The sequence below is a fragment of the Mizuhopecten yessoensis genome, unplaced genomic scaffold (genome assembly GCF_002113885.1).
Source record: "Mizuhopecten yessoensis strain PY_sf001 unplaced genomic scaffold, ASM211388v2 scaffold10829, whole genome shotgun sequence".
In the NCBI taxonomy this organism is placed as follows: Eukaryota; Metazoa; Mollusca; class Bivalvia; order Pectinida; family Pectinidae; genus Mizuhopecten; species Mizuhopecten yessoensis.
The window spans coordinates 712,724-733,001 of NW_018408742.1; the positions used below are offsets into that span (position 1 = coordinate 712,724).

The 20,278-nt window shown below is 34.9% G+C and overlaps 1 protein-coding gene across 8 annotated transcripts in view; it reads right to left on the minus strand.

Annotated features, from left to right (window-relative positions):
* LOC110462776 (basement membrane-specific heparan sulfate proteoglycan core protein-like) overlaps nucleotides 1-20,278 on the minus strand; it is a 182,914-nt gene that overhangs the window by 134,938 nt on the left and 27,698 nt on the right. For 7 of the 8 annotated variants that reach the window (XM_021516938.1, XM_021516937.1, XM_021516933.1 and 4 more), the window contains exons 2-4: nucleotides 13,131-13,296; nucleotides 12,198-12,212; nucleotides 529-694 (exon numbers count right to left, since the gene is read on the minus strand). In XM_021516938.1, the coding sequence (XP_021372613.1) occupies nucleotides 529-694; nucleotides 12,198-12,212; nucleotides 13,131-13,296 (347 nt within the window). The remainder of the gene's footprint in view (nucleotides 1-528; nucleotides 695-12,197; nucleotides 12,213-13,130; nucleotides 13,297-20,278) is intronic. The other variant, XM_021516932.1, reaches the window with a different exon arrangement.

Sequence of the window (20,278 nt, forward strand, 5' to 3'; positions counted from 1 at the left end):
CAAGCAAAGTGACTGCTACTCCACCTCTAATCAAAGGGAAGATATAACAAAAAAAAGATGGAACTAATTCACGATTATGTCCAGGGTAATCATTTTCCACAATAATTATATTATACTTATACTTTGTAATGCTTGCAATCGAATTGGATTGGTCAAACATGGAATCATCTTTTTAGGTGCTAAACCTTGATCAGACCTGCAGGATCAAACGTTGATAGTGCAATGGCCTTTTTTCAGTATTCTTATGATACACTGCTTTAGGCCATTTTAATTTATAAAGTTCCCTCATCAATAATTATGGTTTTCAAGAATAAAGTCTTGGATTTTGTTCACATTGCAATATATAACCACTATGCTATAGATAGGCTTACCAAGCTACTTATGTATTTCAACATCCAAGTATCCTTTTTTGGGGGAAAAGTACTGGTATTTTTCAGAAATGTCATCTGTTATGATATAGACAGATTTCACAATACATAAAATACAACAGCTAGACTGTCAATGTATAATTTGTGTAACCATAGTTACCTAAATTTGATGATAACAGCATACTGATCTCCGTCCACGTTCCTGAACAGGTTCTCAATGGCTTGAGAGATGGGGTCAGCAAGTGTGGTGAAGGCCTCATTGCTACTGAATTCCAGCGCAGTTTCATAGGTCAGGTCGGTAAAGTTTATAGACACCCGGTAGTATTCTGTAAATCAAACAATACATTTGTAATATAGGATTTAACTTCAGAGTTCTGTACATTTATTGCCCTTGTATGATGGAAATGAGACTAACTCATTCACACCTGAAATTTCGTAATGAACTATTCCGATCGCTGAATTGGAAGAGTTCAAATGTGTCTTAAGGGGGAAATGAGCTAATGAGCTAATCATGTTGCCCGTAGAGTGAAGTACTGGAAGAACATCATTAAGCAGAGCTAAAATCATACATATCTCTGTCTGTCATATAACTATTCATGACAAAAACAACCATTTAAAACCAACATCAACAGTTTATCAATGACTAAAATTTGACCCTATGAGGGATATGTGATTGAGTGCGAGGGAAATATGATCATGTAGGAGGGAAACATAAACATGTATTACAGAAAAATGATCATGAAAGAAACAGTTCGTGCAAATGAGGGAAACATGACATACATGAGGGAAACATGACATACATGAGGGAAGATGACATACATGAGGGAAATGTGATGTTTTATTTTACATTCAATCATCAAATCAGATAATCATTATTGTAGCAATAACAGTGTATGTAATTAACTCATTCAACCCTGAAATTTCATAATGAACTATTTCAACCTTTGAATTGGAAGGGTTCAAATGTGTCTTCAGGGGTGAATAAGTTAAATGTATATACATACAGAAAGTCTGCAGACATAACAAACACCCTGTTGAACAAAGGCAAACTGTATCTACACACATTCTTAACCCTTTCACCCCTATGTAACTTTAGTAGACTCTACCGTGCATTGATCTGGGGGAGTCCATTATGGTCTACAGTGGTGAAAGGGTTAAACTACTTAAGTTTAAACTTTCATTTATATTTTCTCTGCTTCTTTAGACAAGAAATGATTATAAACAAACAAAATTGAGTCATTTGAAGTAGCAACTACAAAACAAGCTGATTTCCAGCAGTAACATTCTAGTTGGCTGGACAGGTAGATGGATGGGTGGAAAGTTTGAAACACGAATGAAGAAACAAAAGAACATATAAAAACTGTTGTAAAACTATTTTATGTAACCAGGGTGTCAAACATTAATACATTGTCAGGCTTGGTACTTGGTCGTGTACAGTATATTATCAAGGCTTTCACAACAGATTATGTTTCTGACGTACTCAATGACACACACCTACAGAGTACTTAACGTTGACGTTTTATGATACTGGCCAGATATAGGACAGGAGTAAATGTAGACGCCGGACCTGTTCTCTGGCACACCAAACATAAACAACAACGGCTGTAATAAAGACAGCAGCACATGCCTACCACACCATGTGGTAACCTGCTGGTGATGTAATGCTCACACGGACACGCCTTGCACCTGAAATGCACATGTAATTCCCCACACCACAAACAGGAACCATACATGTTTTAGGTCCTACGTAGGATGTTGCTTTTTGTGTCATTAAATTAACTCATTCACCCCTGAAGACACATTTGAACTCTTCGAATTCAAAGGTTGGAATAGTTCATTATAAATTTTCAGGGGTGAGTGAGTTAACATCATTAATCATTCAGATCGTTTTCATACTTAATTTTTTTAATTTCTGTATAATACCGTCATCAAATGGCCAAAACAACTTGAAGTATCCTAGGTTACATTTGGCTACTACTATTGTGTACACTTTTCTTTAGATTGGAAACCTCCTGTACCAGGAACCGTATTTACCATACATGGCACCCAGCGCATGTAAAATTGATGATTTAAGGGTGTAAAGTAATATAATTTCTTTATAGAAAAAAAACTTTTGCATGTATTTCCTTTTTTGCTTCAAAATGTGTAGAAATAGATTTCTTCCCTTATCAAGTTTTTTTAAAAAGATTTTAAGAATGTATTGGCATTGACACTGTCCACTGGAAAATAAAAATCCTAAATTTGTTCCCAGAGAAATTAAAATGGGATACCATGCATGTAAGAGTCGAAGGAAATGGCCAACGGGGTGGCTGAATTGTGTTTTTTTCACAGTGTAAAGTCGAGGCTGGTTGCTATTATGGCAAATACAGTATTGTCCATGCCAATCTCTTCCAACTACACCATCTATTTATTTAAGTGGTTTGATCTACAGACTTGTAGACATAACAGAACAGTGGAAAACATTCTTTTTCATAAGAACAACAAATGATATTAAAATCAAAGGGATTTTATCATTATACAATATGGCTACCAAGTATGGATAATGGTCTGTCTGGCACTGTAATGTTTGATAGGGTAGAAAATCAAAGGCACAGCATAAATACAACAACATAAACATACAGCTCTGGGTAATTACCAATGCCATAATGGTGAAAACAGACTGAAAGATTGTAACATTTTCCACAATCCTTGGCTTCCAAGATATGAACATGTGTGCATATATGATGAATTTTCAACCGATATTCTTTTGCGTTAAATGTGCTATGAAGATAAACTTAACCCTATTTCAACTTGGATATTCTTTTGTGTAAGATGAAACTTATCCCTTAACAATCAAAAGTTATTCAAAATTGTATTTCCTTGATGTCTTCCACAGTTTCTTGCCTATTCTATGGGCTTTCTATACACTTATCTACAAGCCTACATATAGATATCTGATTGAGCGAATCCAGTTTCATATATCAGAGAGATTAAACTAAATGTGTAATAAAAGATAATTCACTTATGACCAGATTTTTTTTGAGTTTTGAAAGAAAAGAAAACCTGTTATGTGTCAGTTGTGATTCATTAAAGATGGTGGTGGGAGATCTAGACAAACCAGGGGAAACTGGTGCAAAGAGGTTCTCAGAGACATAACACAGCTTGTGACTAATTCCAATTCAATTTTGTTGGGTTTCAATGGCTCTGCAGGGGCAGTGATGGCCAGTAGGTTGCTACATCTGTATATTCCTTCAGATTACACTATACCCCTAATAACTAAGCCTGTTTACCAAAGAACTTGTGTTACCACTATATCCTTAATAACTACCCCTGTCTACAATAGAACTTGTGTTACCACTATACCCCTAATAACTATACCCCTGTCTACAATACAACTTGTATTACCACTATACCCCTAATAACTACCCCTGTCTACAATAGAACTTGTGTTACCACTATACCCCTAATAAATACCCGTCTATAATAGAACTTGTGTTACCACTATACCCCTAACAAATATTCATGTCTACTATAGAACTTGTATGACCACTATACCCCTAATAACTATACCCCTGTCTACAATACAACTTGTGTAACCACTATACCCCTAATAACTACCCCTGTTTACCATAGAACTTGTGTGACCACTATATCCCTCATAACTACCCCTGTCTCCAATAGAACTTGTGTGACCACTATACCCCTAATAACTAACCCTGTCTACTATAGAACTTGTATATGACCACTATACCCCTAACAAATACTCATGTCTACTATAGAACTTGTGTTACCACTATACCCTTATAACTACCCCTGTCTCCAATAGAACTTGTGTTACCACTATACCCTTATAACTACCCCTGTCTACAATAGAACTTGTGTTACCACTATACCCCTAATAACTACCCCTGTCTACAATAGAACTTGTGTCACACTATACCACTAATAACTATTGTATTACCATAATACAATAGATCTGATGTTACACTATATCCCTAATAAATACCCCTGTTCACCATAGAACTTGTGTTACACTATATCCCTTATAAATACCCCTGTTCACCATAGAACTTGTGTAACCACTATACCCCCCATAACTACCCCTGTCAACAATAGAACTTGTGTTACCACAATACCCCTAATAACTATACCCCTGTCTGCAATACAACTTGTATATGACCACTATACCCCTAACAAATACTCATGTCTACTATAGAACTTGTGTTACCACTATACCCCTAACAAATACTCATGTCAACTATAGAACTTGTGTTACCACTATACCCTTATAACTACCCCTGTCTACAATAGAACTTGTGTTACACCATACCCCTAATAACTATTGTATTACCATAATACAATAGATCTGATGTTACACTATATCCCTAATAAATACCCCTGTTCACCATAGAACCTGTGTTACACTATATCCCTTATAAATACCCCTGTTCACCATAGAACTTGTGTAACCACTAAACCCCTAATAACTACTCCTTTCTAATGTAGAAATTGTGTTAATATTATAACCCTATCATTTAACCTTGTCTACTATATAACTTGTGTTAACCACTTTATCCCTTATAACTAACCCTGCAAAAAAACATCATGTGTAAAGTTGAATTCATGAATAAAAAGTATAACCCTTATGGTAAGATGTTACCAGCCCCTAAACCCAGGGGCCAGACTGTCAAAAATTAACATACAATATGACTAATGTAAAGTTGTTTTGAAATTATCAGGAATGAAAAAATATAATACTCTTAAGCATGTGTTATCCATTGATTCAACTAAATCCCTACCGTGATATTTATGTTATAATAAATTATACACTGAAATAGCTTTCACAGTCTAAATGACAAAAAAAGCATCAAACTTGTTTCCGCCAAAGGTTTCCATATTATGACATGTATTATATCTCCAAAACTGCCAGACTGTCAAAAATTAGCTGTGTCCTGTGCTTCAATAGGCCCACCATACCATAATAAATACGTGTCTTGTCAACCAGAAATGCTTTTAACAGTCTGAAAAACTTAATAACACCCACACACTATTAGTGTGCTCAAAAAAGAGCCTACACACATTTGTAGAATAATCAAATTTAGACTCAATAAGACTTCGTTTTTGACAAGAAAATTATATGGTAAAACTGTTTCTTTGAATAGTAATTATTGATTTGAAACTTCAGCAATTTTTTCCTTGACACAAAATCAATCAAGTGATACAGTGAAATTACACAACAACAAAGAGCATTTAAATTTTCTCTAAACTGAAATTATAAGATGATACCATTTTAACTGAGGTCAAAATCATTAACTTGGAATGGTAGTCAGCAAAATGGTTAATTATACAGCAAAGTATCTATTAACTCAGTTTGATTTGTTTACCCTTTCAACCCTACATACCATAATGGACTATTCCAGATCAATGAACAGTAGAGTCTACTTAAGTTACATAGGGGTGAAAGGGTTAACTGTCAACAGGAAAACTACCATACTATATGGAAGCAATTAACTGCAAAATTCAAGTTGTAAATTTTACTAACAAATAACTATCAGAGAATATAGTATACAGCAGTATTCTACATGTATCACAAATATCAGTTTGGGATATAGCATATGGAGTCGGACTTGAAACATCTGGTTTTAAGACTGAATTCTTGGTATCGTTTACACAACGTCTGCAAGTGCATACCAAAAATACAACTATCAAAATACCAGCCAATCAAAAGGTAGTTTAAAGAAATTAGTCACAACTGAAACCAGCAGAAAGCTGACACCATTGTTGTGTTCTACTGCAAAACACAAGTACCAGCATGCGCAGCTGTTAAGCTTCGTCGGAGAACAACAATATACATTTCATTGGTGCACATACTTACAACTGCTCTACTGAGACAATGAGCCGTTTTCTTGTGAGAGAAGAAAGACTGGATAGCATGTAATGCACATGTAATGTACATATATATTGTTGTTATTTACGATTTACCAGCATTACCTGCATAAAGGTTATTACTTACCAGCAGTAAACATATCAGAAAATTGGTCGTTGTTGTTTTTAAGAAACAGACATTATTACAAACATAAAGAGTTTGGCTTAATAGATTCTGGCACCAAAGATCCAGTTGTCACACTGTCTTGGCAGTATTCAAGGGGATAAATGGGACTTTTGCTATAAGCATTTTCCAAAATTCAGCCTACTCATGATCCATCCATATTTGCTGCCAACAATGATGGCTGGAATATCGAGGATTCACTGCATAGATTTATACAAGTTTGACAGAAACAAGGCAAATACATGATAGTTAATAAAAGGTATTTAGATTCGGTGTCCAGACCATGAACCTAAGAAGAAAGCATTTTGCCATACGTACCCTACAATATTTATCATTCAATAAGCCCAGAGAGACAGCACATAACATCTCTATCAATGTAGGGGATGGGCTTATAACAGAACAATAAAATAGCATTTGGTGGCATTTCTACTGAACTGCAATAGATATGGGTCACTTATTATAAGGCAAGGGATAATTACTGTAATCACTTTTGTATAACTAAGTAACACATAGTTAGTCAGCAGAAGGTAAGGGAAGCAAGAAGTTTTAAAGGAACTCTACTTAGAACAGTCTGTCTATCTGAACGGCCAGATCTTGACCATGACAATAACATTGTTCCCTCCAATCAAGCAAAGCCTTACTTACAGGTGATAGGTTAGCTCAAATAAATTACCATAAACTCTTAAATATTTTTAGATGCTGTGGAGATAGTCGAAATGTCCTCCACAGTCTCATTGTAAAATTTGCACATGTACGCCTGGTTTGGTGTGTACTTTAGCTAATGTTTTCTTCAATACCGTAACATGTTTACATTCTTTCCATACATGGATGGAAAGATTGCTTATTTATCTCCGCCATTACGCTGATAAAATTTTGTTTAAGACTATATTTCAAATCTTAATGGAGCAGTTTTATACAACATAGACTAGTAGATTTCTAAAAGAATTTAAGTACTATTGACTATTAACAGCTGTGATGCACAAATCTGAACTGCACAGGAAAAATTGGTTCCTGAAACAAATTTTAGCTTCCAAAGTTGAAGCTATAATGTCCAGTCGATACCGTCCAGTCTACCTTTTCGTGTATGCTCGATTTGTTGGTGAGGGTTTTTTGCCTGTGTGTGTCTGAGGATGCCATCAGGACAAGAGTAATGGAGGTAGACATGTGTCAGTCTGACACCACTCGCAAAACACTCCGGCAAGACATGTTGGAAGGGAAAACTCAACTACACACAAAAATAATCCTACAACACAATCCAAATATTTAACTGCAACTCAAGTTTGATTTCAAAATGAATATTGAATATTACCAGACCGTAATTTGAAGGAAATGATCAGTAATGTACACATGGATATTTTATTTACTTTAACATTGACCTTGACCTTTGACCTTCCAACCATTGAAAGCCATCTCATGCAACTCTTCTTCAGAAATGTGGAGCTCAGTGAGTTCTGTTCAAGAATGACAAAAGAAGCTAAATTCAAATCACTATTATTTATATTCTGTTCACAGTCAGGGTCTTTAATCTTAATGTAATATTCTGTTCATAGTCAGGGTCTTTAATCTTAATGTAATATTCTGTTTACAGTCAGGGTCTTTAACCTTAATGTAATATTCTGTTCACAGTCAGGGTATTTAATCTTAATGTAATATTCTGTTCACAGTCAGGATCTTTAATCTTAATGTAATAATCTGTTCACAGTCAGGGTCTTTAATCTTAATGTAATATTCTGTTCACAGTCAGGGTCTTTAATCTTCATGTAATATTCTGTTCACAGTCAGGGTATTTAATCTTAATGTAATATTCTGTTCACAGTCAGGGTCTTTAACCTTAATGTAATATTCTGTTCACAGTCAGGATCTTTAATCTTAATGTAATATTCTGTTCACAGTCAGGGTCTTCAATCTTAATGTAATATTCTGTTCACAGTCAGGGTCTTTAATCTTAATGTAATATTCTGTTCACAGTCAGGGTCTTAAATCTTAATGAAGTTAATAGTAATCCTAGATTTTTCGCTTTGCAAAGAGGGTTGAATACCAAGGTAGCGACCAGCTGGTAGCTCAATTGTTAGAGCGTTCGTCTAGAGTTTAGAGGGTTCCTGGTTCGAATCCTGGTCTGGCCATTTCTCAGCTCCTGGTGTTACAGTGGTGCTTGTGATCAATCATTGTTTCAAGCATTTGGTGTATGCTTGGCAAGGGCATACACTAACCTGGGTTGTAAATAGTGCTGTCTTTGGGGGCGAAGACTTATAAAAAAGGAGGGTGGAATGTAACGAAACTGGACTGGGTCAATCGTCGGCAACCAGGTAGCTCAATCTGTAGAACGTCAGTCTAGAATTCTGAGGGTCCCAGGTTGGAACCCCGGTCTGGCCGTGCATTTTTCTGCTCCTGTTTCACCTAAATTTAAGACAACTGCCGTAGTTTCCCTGAGAACATCATGGGTAGAGATACCAGCAATTATCATGACTTTCAAGCAACTTTCTGTCAAAAAATATCTCATTCAGCAAACAGTTTCTCATAACTACTCCATTTTGCCGTCAATTAGCAACCATTTTTTCAAGTAATGATCTCAGTGTAAAGTCTCTAATGAACAGCTTTGGGTGACAAGGTCTATAAATGGTTGTAAATTATTAACTAATCTGTTTATCAGGGGTGATTTTGTTTTTATCGATGCCAGTACAGCTATTATTAGATAATTGGTTTAATGAACACTGTCGACAAAACTGATCATTACACAGCCTGGTTGGACACAGGCTTAAACAACAGCGGGAGGGTCAGCAAGGTTTATTGGCCTTCAGTGTTTATGAAATATTAATTACAGTATATAATCTATTTTTAACTATAGATTTGTTTTTGTGATTCCCTTATTATATATTATTCATTTTTGTTTTGGTCTCACTTGACCTTTGACCAAGAGGCCATGGTTACAGTGCACTGCACATTTTCTGCAATTAAATTATGATTCACACTCCATAAAACTTCAACTGTTTAAGATCTATAGCCTGGACAAGCTTTTGCAGACAATTTTTGCATGTATTGGAACTTTCACATACATGAAGGTGTATGTAGCAGAAATAAGTTTTGGGTTTCATTAAGATATCTTTAATGTTTTAAAAGTTAATAAAGCAATTTTAACTAAAAAATTCTCACTCACCTCTGGAGGTAAAGGTCAACACCTTGGTGACCTAAAACCGATACACTGCCCACTTTCAATGAATGATGCAGGTACACTACAAATTCCATATTCAACTATCTAAAGGGTACAGACCAGAACAAAATCTATTAAAACTTTGTACTTATCTGACCTTTGACCTAAAATATACAGACCAGACAAAATTTCAACTAAACTTCTGCACTTATTTGACCTTTGACCTAGAGGTGAATGTCAGAGATCTAACTGCAGTGCACTGCACACATTCTATGGGTCGTGCAAGATGATACATATATGACAAAGTCTGTCCTGTAGAGTTTTAAGATACTAACATTGTTTTCCACCCAGAATTAACTGAAACTAAAGAATGACAGTGATATTCCTGTAATGGTAAGTGCCCTCCCTCCATCCCCATGTTCACCTCTGCCAAAGTAATAATTGTTTGTGAGTATGTATTTTTTTTTTTTGTAAACCAATCTGTTTCATTCCTCACCTTTTATGCACCACAAATTAATTACATTCTAAATGTGACATGATATGCCGATAATAAGTAGATTTGATGAATTAATTTGATGAAGGCTGTAGGTCTCGTCCATGTTTCCTGTGAGAAGACAGTACGGGATAAGGAAGTATGACCTGGGACCATCCCTCAGCACCACAGAGGCTACAAACATGTTACCACCCACACCTATAAATCTATTGTAAATTACAGGCAACAAGACAACCACCTTTCTGGAGTCAGCCACTGTATTGTAACACCAGGACATTGCTCACACAGATCTTTGTGTGTGCCGAGCCAAGTGCACAACAGGCAGAACTATACCATTAACACTGGGTTTGACCTTGTGGGACTTCTAGACATAAACCTGTCTGAGGTCTCTATTACCTTCACTGTGTGGTATTAAAGAAACTCCTCCCTTAAAACTCCCTGTAAACTGGAGACACGTCGAACTTTCAACTACCATGAATGTAACAATAATCTGAACACATTCTAGAATGTCTAACCCATCGCTTACTTCAAGAATGTCACCTTGAAGGTTGAGATTTTCTGGCATACTTAACTGTAGGGAATTATTCTCTTTCTTCCATCCTACCAATGGTACCATACTGTATCTGCCGCCAATTAACTTTCGACTTTTTCACCAGACAAATTTATCATTCGTTAAGATATAAGTCAACATCATAATAAACATAGAAATCAAATATAAATGGAAAAATTACCACTGGGCGAATATGAATTTAACCAGCATAGGGCAAAAAAATCATCAAGCAAACGGTTTCCCTGTATGCAGTATGTTCAATAACAATTGTTATCAGCATTTGTAATTTGATTTTTCCTGATTTTACTTATAATTCCTGAAGTATTCTACATCATGTTACATCATATTTAATGCTACCATGACTTCCTCTTATTTCTCCTATTGTGTATGGATGTTACATTTGTCATGCCCTTTGGGGAGTGACAGCAAAAACAAATCCCCAGAAAGGAAAGAGAAATCCTTAACAGGTAAAAAGGGAGACAATTGCAAAAACAGTGGGTGAAATGTAGGATGTAAACTGTGAACACACACAATTTTCAAAAGACGGGGACCAGACAAATAAATACTAGAAAGGTTGAATACATTATTTTTCATTTACTGACATAGATTACTCATAATTCACATACTCTTGATTTCATTAACTTGCCATTGCTCTTTAAATTGACAGAATGTAAATAGGTGTTTCACCAAATGTGTACAGTTGTCTTGCACAATGTAAGTTATGTATGAATAAAAGTTGTTAAATAGCCAAATTCAGGATCATGCTTATTGCACATTAACATGAAAATAGAATTCAAGTCTTGACCACTTAGCCAACTTGTATAATTAGAATGATTACAGAACCTTCCCATGATAGCCATAAACAAACACAATATTCGAGTAAATTATAGTAGAGGAATTATAGGGACCTTTGGACCAGAAAAAGGATTGGTTGTGCTTGTAAGGACGGGGCACATATTAGGTTTAATTCAGTAATCTGCATTTATTGAGAATTACAGCATTTTGTCTACAGATGGAAATCAAATTATGCAAGGCCCGTTGTGGATCTGGATCCTATTATTTTGGTAGCTTGTGATAAAATAAATATTTCACCAATAAAAGCAAACAAAATCAGTTCATCTTCAACTAAAACATACATCAGACTCAGTTCTGCAAGAATTCTGATGTACATGTTAACATATTTAGCTACAGCCAGAAACAATATGCACAATGTCAAAATTTTGGAATCAAAAAATTATCAACTATATAAAAAATCTTTTAAAGTTTTTGAGTTTCATGCATAATAACAATCTTTGCTAGCTTTAAGAATGATGCATTTTATATCCTGACCGATTTTTAAAATTTTATTTAAAAAGAAAAAGGTCATTAAAAACATATGTAAATCTACATGGTTTCCAACTCTGTTTCTGACCTTGCTTAAAATCACAATGAGTCTAGCTAGATGTGGTTGTATGAAAGAAACGTGTATTCTCTAGGTAGGACGGGAGATAAATCTACCTGGTGACAAAGAAAACCCAGTCTAACTGGCAACCACAACAAAAGGGGAAGTAACTGCATCACTGACATTCCAACATCACACCTGTAATTTATTTCTACTTATCATCATTTACCTGCGACTGTCCCATCTGTAAAAAAGAACAGGTAACAAATGTGTCTACAGGCCGCAAGAATAGGGGTCAAGGACAGACAGATATGTTCTTACGACAGGAAAGTAGTTTCTGCCTTCCAGGTAGTTTGCTTTATATAAACTCATTCACCCCTGAAAACACATTTGAACTCTTCCAATTCAAAGGCTGGAGTTGTTCATTATGAAATTTCTGGGGTAAATGAGTTAATGTATTTATTTTTTTATCCAAAATGACAATTTCTGGAAATCCAATCATCTGGAATGATAAGGTTGCATTATATTGAAAGCTAAGTGACTGAATCACAGCAGGTCTGTGATGTGTTGCTTCAGAAATTCACCTTGCAACTAAACAAAAACCGGAGTAACCTGAAATCCTGTGTAAACTGGACCTTTAGTAATAAGACCCTATTGTACACATTTCTATGTCACCCAAACCTTTATTATTAAAAAAAATCTGTTTTTCCTCAAAAAAAGGTTGCCTCTCATGCTCAGTTTTGACAAATTTCAATACATTATGGTGAGTTAACTCATTCACCCCTGAAGACACATTTGAACTTCTCCAATTCAAAGGTTGGAATAGTTCATTATGAAATTTCAGGGGTGAATGAGTTAAAACTGATCCTAAACAGACATGTTAACGGATTGATACCTTTATGCCATCAATAAATATATTGAGGATAGAGAATATTCCACCATGACGGGTTCCAGATCACATGAAATGTAAACTTATGTCAAAGGGTCTTCTATCTAATGTGTAATCACTTAGGGTGAAATTCCTTTTCTTACAAATACACAAAAGAAAAACGTTTTTTTTCTCTACTTTGAGTTTGACATAAAAAGTCAAAAACAATCTGGTGAACACCTGCCACATTGCTGAAACGCGACACCTGATTGGAGAGTCTTTGAGAGGACTTACCTGGTAGGTCTATTGAAGTCTCTTTATTATCATCAGGTGTACTTCCTTCCACTTCAGGCTCAGGTGTAGATCCCGCTTCATCATTTAATAAATCCTCATCGTCCGTTAATGCCGCACGTTTCTTTACACTAATTTCACTATCCTCAAACTCAAAGTCTTCTTTTTCCTGTAAAAGAAAAAAAAATGTCTTTTAAAGAAGATAGACAGCACTTGGCATCATCTAGTTGTGTTTAATGAGTTATAAGATTTTTTATTCTATTTTAACTTATTTACCCCTGACAGAAGTAAAAGTATTGTAGATTTGATCAAAGCAAATGTCCTGTAGATTTGATCAAAGCAAATGTCCTGTAGATTTGATCACAGAGAGAAATGTTATGTATATTTGATCATTTGAACACAGAAGTAAATGTCCTGTAGATTTGATCACAGAGAGAACTGTTATGTATATTTGATCACAGAGAGGAATGTCCTGTAGATTTGATCATTTGAACACAGAAGTAAATGTTCTGTAGATTTGAACACAGAGAGAACTGTTATGTATATTTGATCATTTGAACACAGAGGTAAATGTCCTGTAGATTTGATCACAGAGAGGAATGTTATGTATATTTGATCATTTGAACACAGAAGTAAATGTCCTGTAGATTTGATCACAGAGAGGAATGTTATGTATATTTGATCATTTGAATACAGAAGTAAATGTCCTGTAGATTTGATTACTTGAACACAGAAGTAAATGTCCTGTAGATTTGAACACAGAGAGAACTGTTATGTATATTTGATCATTTGAATACAGAAGTAAATGTCCTGTAGATTTGATTACTTGAACACAGAGGTAAATGTCCTGTACATTTGATCACAGAGAGAAATGTTCTGTAGATTTGAACACTTGAACACAGAAGTAAATATCCTGTATGTTTGATCACAGAGAGAAATGTTCTGTAGACTTGAACACTTGAACACAAAAGTAAATGTCCTGTAAGTTTGATTACTTGAACACTGTAGTAAATGATTTGATCACTTTAAATACTAAAGAAAATGTCCTGTAGATTTGATCACAGAGAGAAATGTTATGTCAATTTGATCATTTGAACACAGTGAGAAATGTTCTGTAGATTTGAACACTTGAACACAGAAGTAAATGTCCTGTAGGTTTGGGTTTGATTACTTAAAGACGGAATGACTACCCTGTAGTCATGATCAGGATTGCTTGAATACAGAGATAAATGTCCAGTATTGTTGATCAATTGGACACAGAGATAAATGTCTGGTAGATTTGATTCTTAGTTAATGTTCCATAAGTTTGAACAATTGAACAGAGATAACTGTTCTGTAGATTTGAAAACTTGAACACAGAATAAAATATCCAGTAGATTTGTACACTTGAACACAGAAGTAAAAGTCTTGTTAATTTGATCACTTGAATACTGAAGTAAATGTCCTTCAGATTTGAACACTTGAACAAAGAAATAGATACTGAATGCATTTTAACTTAATTAATTGATCTATAAACAGAAAAGTAAAACATCAATGAGGACCATGATATTTGTAAATATTTCAAGGTCACATACCTGTATAATACAGTAAACTTAATCCTTTCACCCCTATGTAACTTTAGTAGACTCTACCATGCATTGATCTAGATAAGTCCATTATGGTCTAAAGTGGTGAAAGGGTTTTAGCCCACATGTAGACTTGTATGGGACACTGTTGTAAAATGTTAATGACAGAGTAATATTCTAATCATGATTGTAACTGATGAATTTGTAATACAGTTCAAAGTTTTGGTAGGTTATTTACATGATAAAGCAGGTATACAACCCAAAGGTGTGAGGACAGGAAATTGTTAAAGAATTAACTTTTAAAAAACAAAATCAGAATTCTTTACCATAACAGGAAAATAGTTTCAACAAAGACAGGGGTGTCTATCCTTTTCACTATTTGCTGATCTAACGATTTTCAGGTAGGAAAATGACAGGTAAGCAAGATAAGTTGTCAATTTAAAAACATAAATCTATGCCTGTCACCCTACATACATGATTTTTCTGATTCTGCTTGCATGCATGAATTTTATAAGTCTGATCTGCCTTTGGAGACTACCAGTCAAGGAGAAAACTGTCATCATGGACCGTGAAATCTCTGAGACGGTGATAGTGTCGATGCAGACATCCGTAAACTGACACAAAAACTGACTAGAAAACATGGATATGATTATTTACTTTTGTGTGTCTATTTTCTGTATGCTATGTCACTGACATGTACACATACACTACAGGTATATATACGCAGTATACATGACGATTGTTGTGACTGAACACTGAGTATGTACCTACAATTGTTCACAGAATACTGGGACCACACAAGACCAAAATTCAAATTTTGAAAAGATATTATGTCATAACCTATCCTAAACAGTCTTTATGTCTATTGTTTTCCATTTAAGCCAGGGAATGAATATGGACCCTCACGGTTACAACAGAAAAAGGTCACTTCCAAATTAATAGTTATAAGCTGAAAGAAGTATTATTTAAATGTGATGTATGGTATGTATAGAAAAACAAGCAGTAAAGCATGACATTAAGATTATTTTTAGTCAAATCATGTTATATTACAAGCAGTATATGGAATGATAAATTAATGTTTTAGCAAAACATGATAAGTACCAAACTGTAATATATTAAGTGGATCTCATTGTACATATTATGAGTGCTTTTTGCAGATTTTTTTTCAATCAAGTCCTGAATATTTGTTTGCAAATGTTGATTAATTCCATTACTTAAAGATCAAGTGGGTTCTCAAAATGTATTTAAGTCCGACAGGAAAAGCACGAGTGTAAGACTCCAAAATTGTGTCCCAAAAATCATTGTTGTAGTGTAGGTATGCAATGTATATATGTACATGAATGTATACAGATGTAGACAATGACATATACTCAGAACTTACTTATGTAAATATGCATGTCTTTCCTATTACCATACTAATTATGTCACCAACCAAAGTCGGCTCTGAGGTCTAGCATGTTTTACAATTCTGCGGGTTTGACTTCTTTCTGGCATTGGGAAGAATTCTCTAAATGGGTCTTAAAATAATTGTATACCATAGATACTGTTTATTTTAGAACACAAAACTTTTTGTAATATTTTTCAACAGTTTCAAGTAAATATTTGTCGTGGTAGTTACCAATGAAGCATTGTGCTGTTTAATACAGGAACTCCACAGGAGTGGATGTGTCGCCTCAGCCCAGTAATTTTAGTAAGAAAACTGTTTTGGCTTAAGTTATCGCGTAAACAAGCAAAAATTAACGGCGAAAACGATGAACAGGGTTGCTATGTCAAGTATGATATGCCAAAATGGGGAAAGTTGAAACTCGACAGAAAAAGTCATAATATATATTGAACATTATTGCTTCTTGCATATAATATATTTTGAACATTATTGCTTCTTGCATAACCGTACAAAATTTGAAAGGAATTGATTAAAAAATAAGAAAGTTCTTGCATTACCATCACAATGCCCTTATTTTGCAATAAAAGGGGCATAATGCCACCAAAAACGCATGTAAACTTCTGAAATGTGAACTCGTCCGCGCTATATTAGTATGCAATATGTGTACCAAGTTTGACTTCAATCAACCCAAGGGAACTCAAGTTATCGCATGGGAACCTTGTTTCAGACGACACGACCGGTGACGCCAACAAAGTATTATATACAAAGTATGCAATGCGAGGCGACACAAAAAGGGACATATAGGCCTTCTGTATATATACGTAAAGTGTCTTGGGTAGCAAGTTGGTGACTAATATATATATATAGCCCACATACACACATCAATCACTATATATGGGTCAAACAAAATCTAATACAACTCCTATTTAACTTTTTCATCTTCAAAAAGGTTGATAACCTTTTAGTAAGAATGCCATTCATCACATAAGTACCTCCATTTTTATTTCTAAATAATTTATCGATTCAGTATCATGTTTCACTTCTACACACTGACATATCTTATCTCCAGACAACAATAGGAAGAGAATTCAAATTCAGAGACCAGATTTTCTAAGTATTGTCAGCTTGATGCAATGTCTTTAGGTTGATTTTTTAACTTTATTTTTCAATTCATAAATACATTTCATCATTTAAGTCAAGTAGTGATGTTATTTTACGATACAACCATTTGTTTTCATTTTGAATATTTTAATAAAACTATTAACATTTACAAATGTCGAACAAAAATTAAACCATTTGGATGCTTAAACTTTTAACATCAGGTGTGAACAATAAATAGACAACCAATGATTTTAAGACTTGTTAGCTTTTTGAAGTAATAAATCATTTTTTTCCTTACCAGACCCTCTTAAATCAAATGAGCATTAATAATTTTCGTTATATACTACGAGTAAAGTATACACACAATGATAAGTTTATCATTAATTTCTCTAGTACTGAAATATTTTGAAATATATCTAAAATAATAAATGAAATTCAAGCTTCGTGGAACATGTAACCAGAAGAAGTAGGTCACGTGAAATGACACCAGAGATTAAGGTTCTCTACGGTGGGGTAGGTGTCCTGAAATTATTCCACTACAAACTTAGATCTTACGACCTGCACAGCTTCCTCGCGTCCAACCTATTCTGTATTGATGAGTCCAACAGAGGAGATTGAATACAGAAAGACTGGCCAAAATATGTAAATTACCTGGCCTCCTGCATTGTGACCCCTAAACCACCTTGTTCAGTTATCACCTTAGCTTTATAAAATCACAGGAATTTAAATTAAATCTGAATATGAAACCAATACATGTACTATCTCTACAAGATACCTGAAACAAGAGTTAGTCGCAGGCATCAATGAAAAAAGAAAGATCATTGTTTTCACCAATATTCAGCAATATGACCAGGTATGACCAGATGTGAAGTGAAAGGACTACGTGTCTCATGTCACTACATTTGTATTTGGATATTCCATTGCCTATATGTAGCATAAAGAGACCATTGCCTATATGTAGCATAAAGAGACCATTGCCTATATGTAGCATAAAGAGACCATTGCCTATATGTAGCATAAAGAGACCATTGCCTATATGTAGCATAAAGAGACCATTGCCTATATGTAGCATAAAGAGACCATTGCCTATATGTAGCATAAAGAGACCATTGCCTATATGTAGCATAAAGAGACCATTGCCTATATGTAGCATAAAGAGACCATTGCCTATATGTAGCATAAAGAGACCATTGCCTATATGTAGCATAAAGAGACCATTGCCTATATGTAGCATAAAGAGACCATTGCCTATATGTAGCATAAAGAGACCATTGCCTATATGTAGCATAAAGAGACCATTGCCTATATGTAGCATAAAGAGACCATTGCCTATATGTAGCATAAAGAGACCATTGCCTATATGTAGCATAAAGAGACCATTGCCTAAATGTAGCATAAAGAGACCATTGCCTATATGTAGCATAAAGAGACCATTGCCTATATGTAGCATAAAGAGAAATGCTTGCCGTTACATGACAACAACATGTGATATCTTTTCCTAGCAGAGACAATATTTTGTGTTCCCATGATGTTATATTAACTCCCATTACGACTACCATAAACTATTTAGAAGGTGGCATATAGGCACACTCCTTAACTCACAGCTACACCAAACATTTTGAAAAAGTAGCAAAACATCAGATTCTGTGCTATACTAAATGGGGCACCCAATGGTTCTGTCCTCCGTTGTCAGCATTTTGCTGCATTATAGTGACGACCTGACGAAGGACGTTGTAAGTGTACACATCCTTCCCTTCCCTACTCGTTCACCGAGTATTTATCATATTTACTGTACACCATCAATCTCCCTTATTGTGTGGGCAGTATATTGTAGACTTGGGCATCTTCCCTGGGCCAAGTTCAACAAACTCTGATCACAAAACATGGTAACATATTCTACCCCCTGCTGTATATCATATACCTCCATCCAGGAATATCATTATGCTGAGAGAGCTGTAAATCACCACACCTAACTCATTTACCCCTGAAGACACATTTGAACTCTTCCAATTCAAAGGTTGGAATAGTTCATTATGAAATTTCAGGGGTGAATGAGTTACTCCCTTCTTTTTAATAGTCTTCGGCCAAAACCCAGTCTTTTAATTCCCCAGGGAGGGGTCTCTGCTACCTTATAAATTGAGGAATGATGATGTCTCTCATTTAATCATATTTTCAGAAAGTTTTTTCTAAAAGAGTCCTTTCTAAAATTCTAAATTTGAACAATTTTACTTAAGCCTGCTGGATGACCGAACTACTTGGTAGTGAAGCGGACGTAAAACCAAACAATCAATCAATATTTTACCTCCATCCAGAACAAGGGCAGCACCGCAATATGTTAGATCCTTCTGTCCTATATATATATATATATTGTACATTTTTGAGGAACATACTATTCAAAATCAGTAATAATCTAATTTTTTATGTAAGAGATGAAATTTTTAGGTGATAAAATTTCCATTGACATATTTAAAGTTTGATGGATTAATTCAGTTGAGTACCTTGCATACCTCGCTGTCAGACACCGTTTCTCTGTTCAAATATCGCCTTCTACAATAATGCACATGTTTCTTTATTATGGTAATAGTATCAAAATAGAGCATGTGTGCTGTTCCAAATTGGGGTAGGTTACACCCTGTCTGGCTGTATGTGTGGCCTCCCATACAAAACAGCACATGTATCAGGTCAGTCTGTCTCAGTAGTCCCATATAGTACACAGCCTATTGAACCACTTCTGTACTAGCTCATTCACCTTCAGTTTTATTGATGATATGTGATTGCAATCTAAATCAAAAAACATTTTCTAAACTCTTGCTCATATATTAAATGCTATTAAACCATTTTCCTCTCTTCATAATTTCTTCTGGTTTGAATATTGTCTGAATTTCACATTCATATGAAGGTACACGAATGTGTAGTTTTATGAATTTCAAAATGAGAAGTTTTTAAATTATTTTGTCTGTTAAGATGACTGAACTTGAAAAGTTGTGACTAGAAATTCTTCCATGCATGTAACTGCATACCTTATAATACATGTACACCTCAGTGATACAGGCTACTGAAGCAAAACATGATAGTTAAGGATCTCCGTACCACTGCCAGAA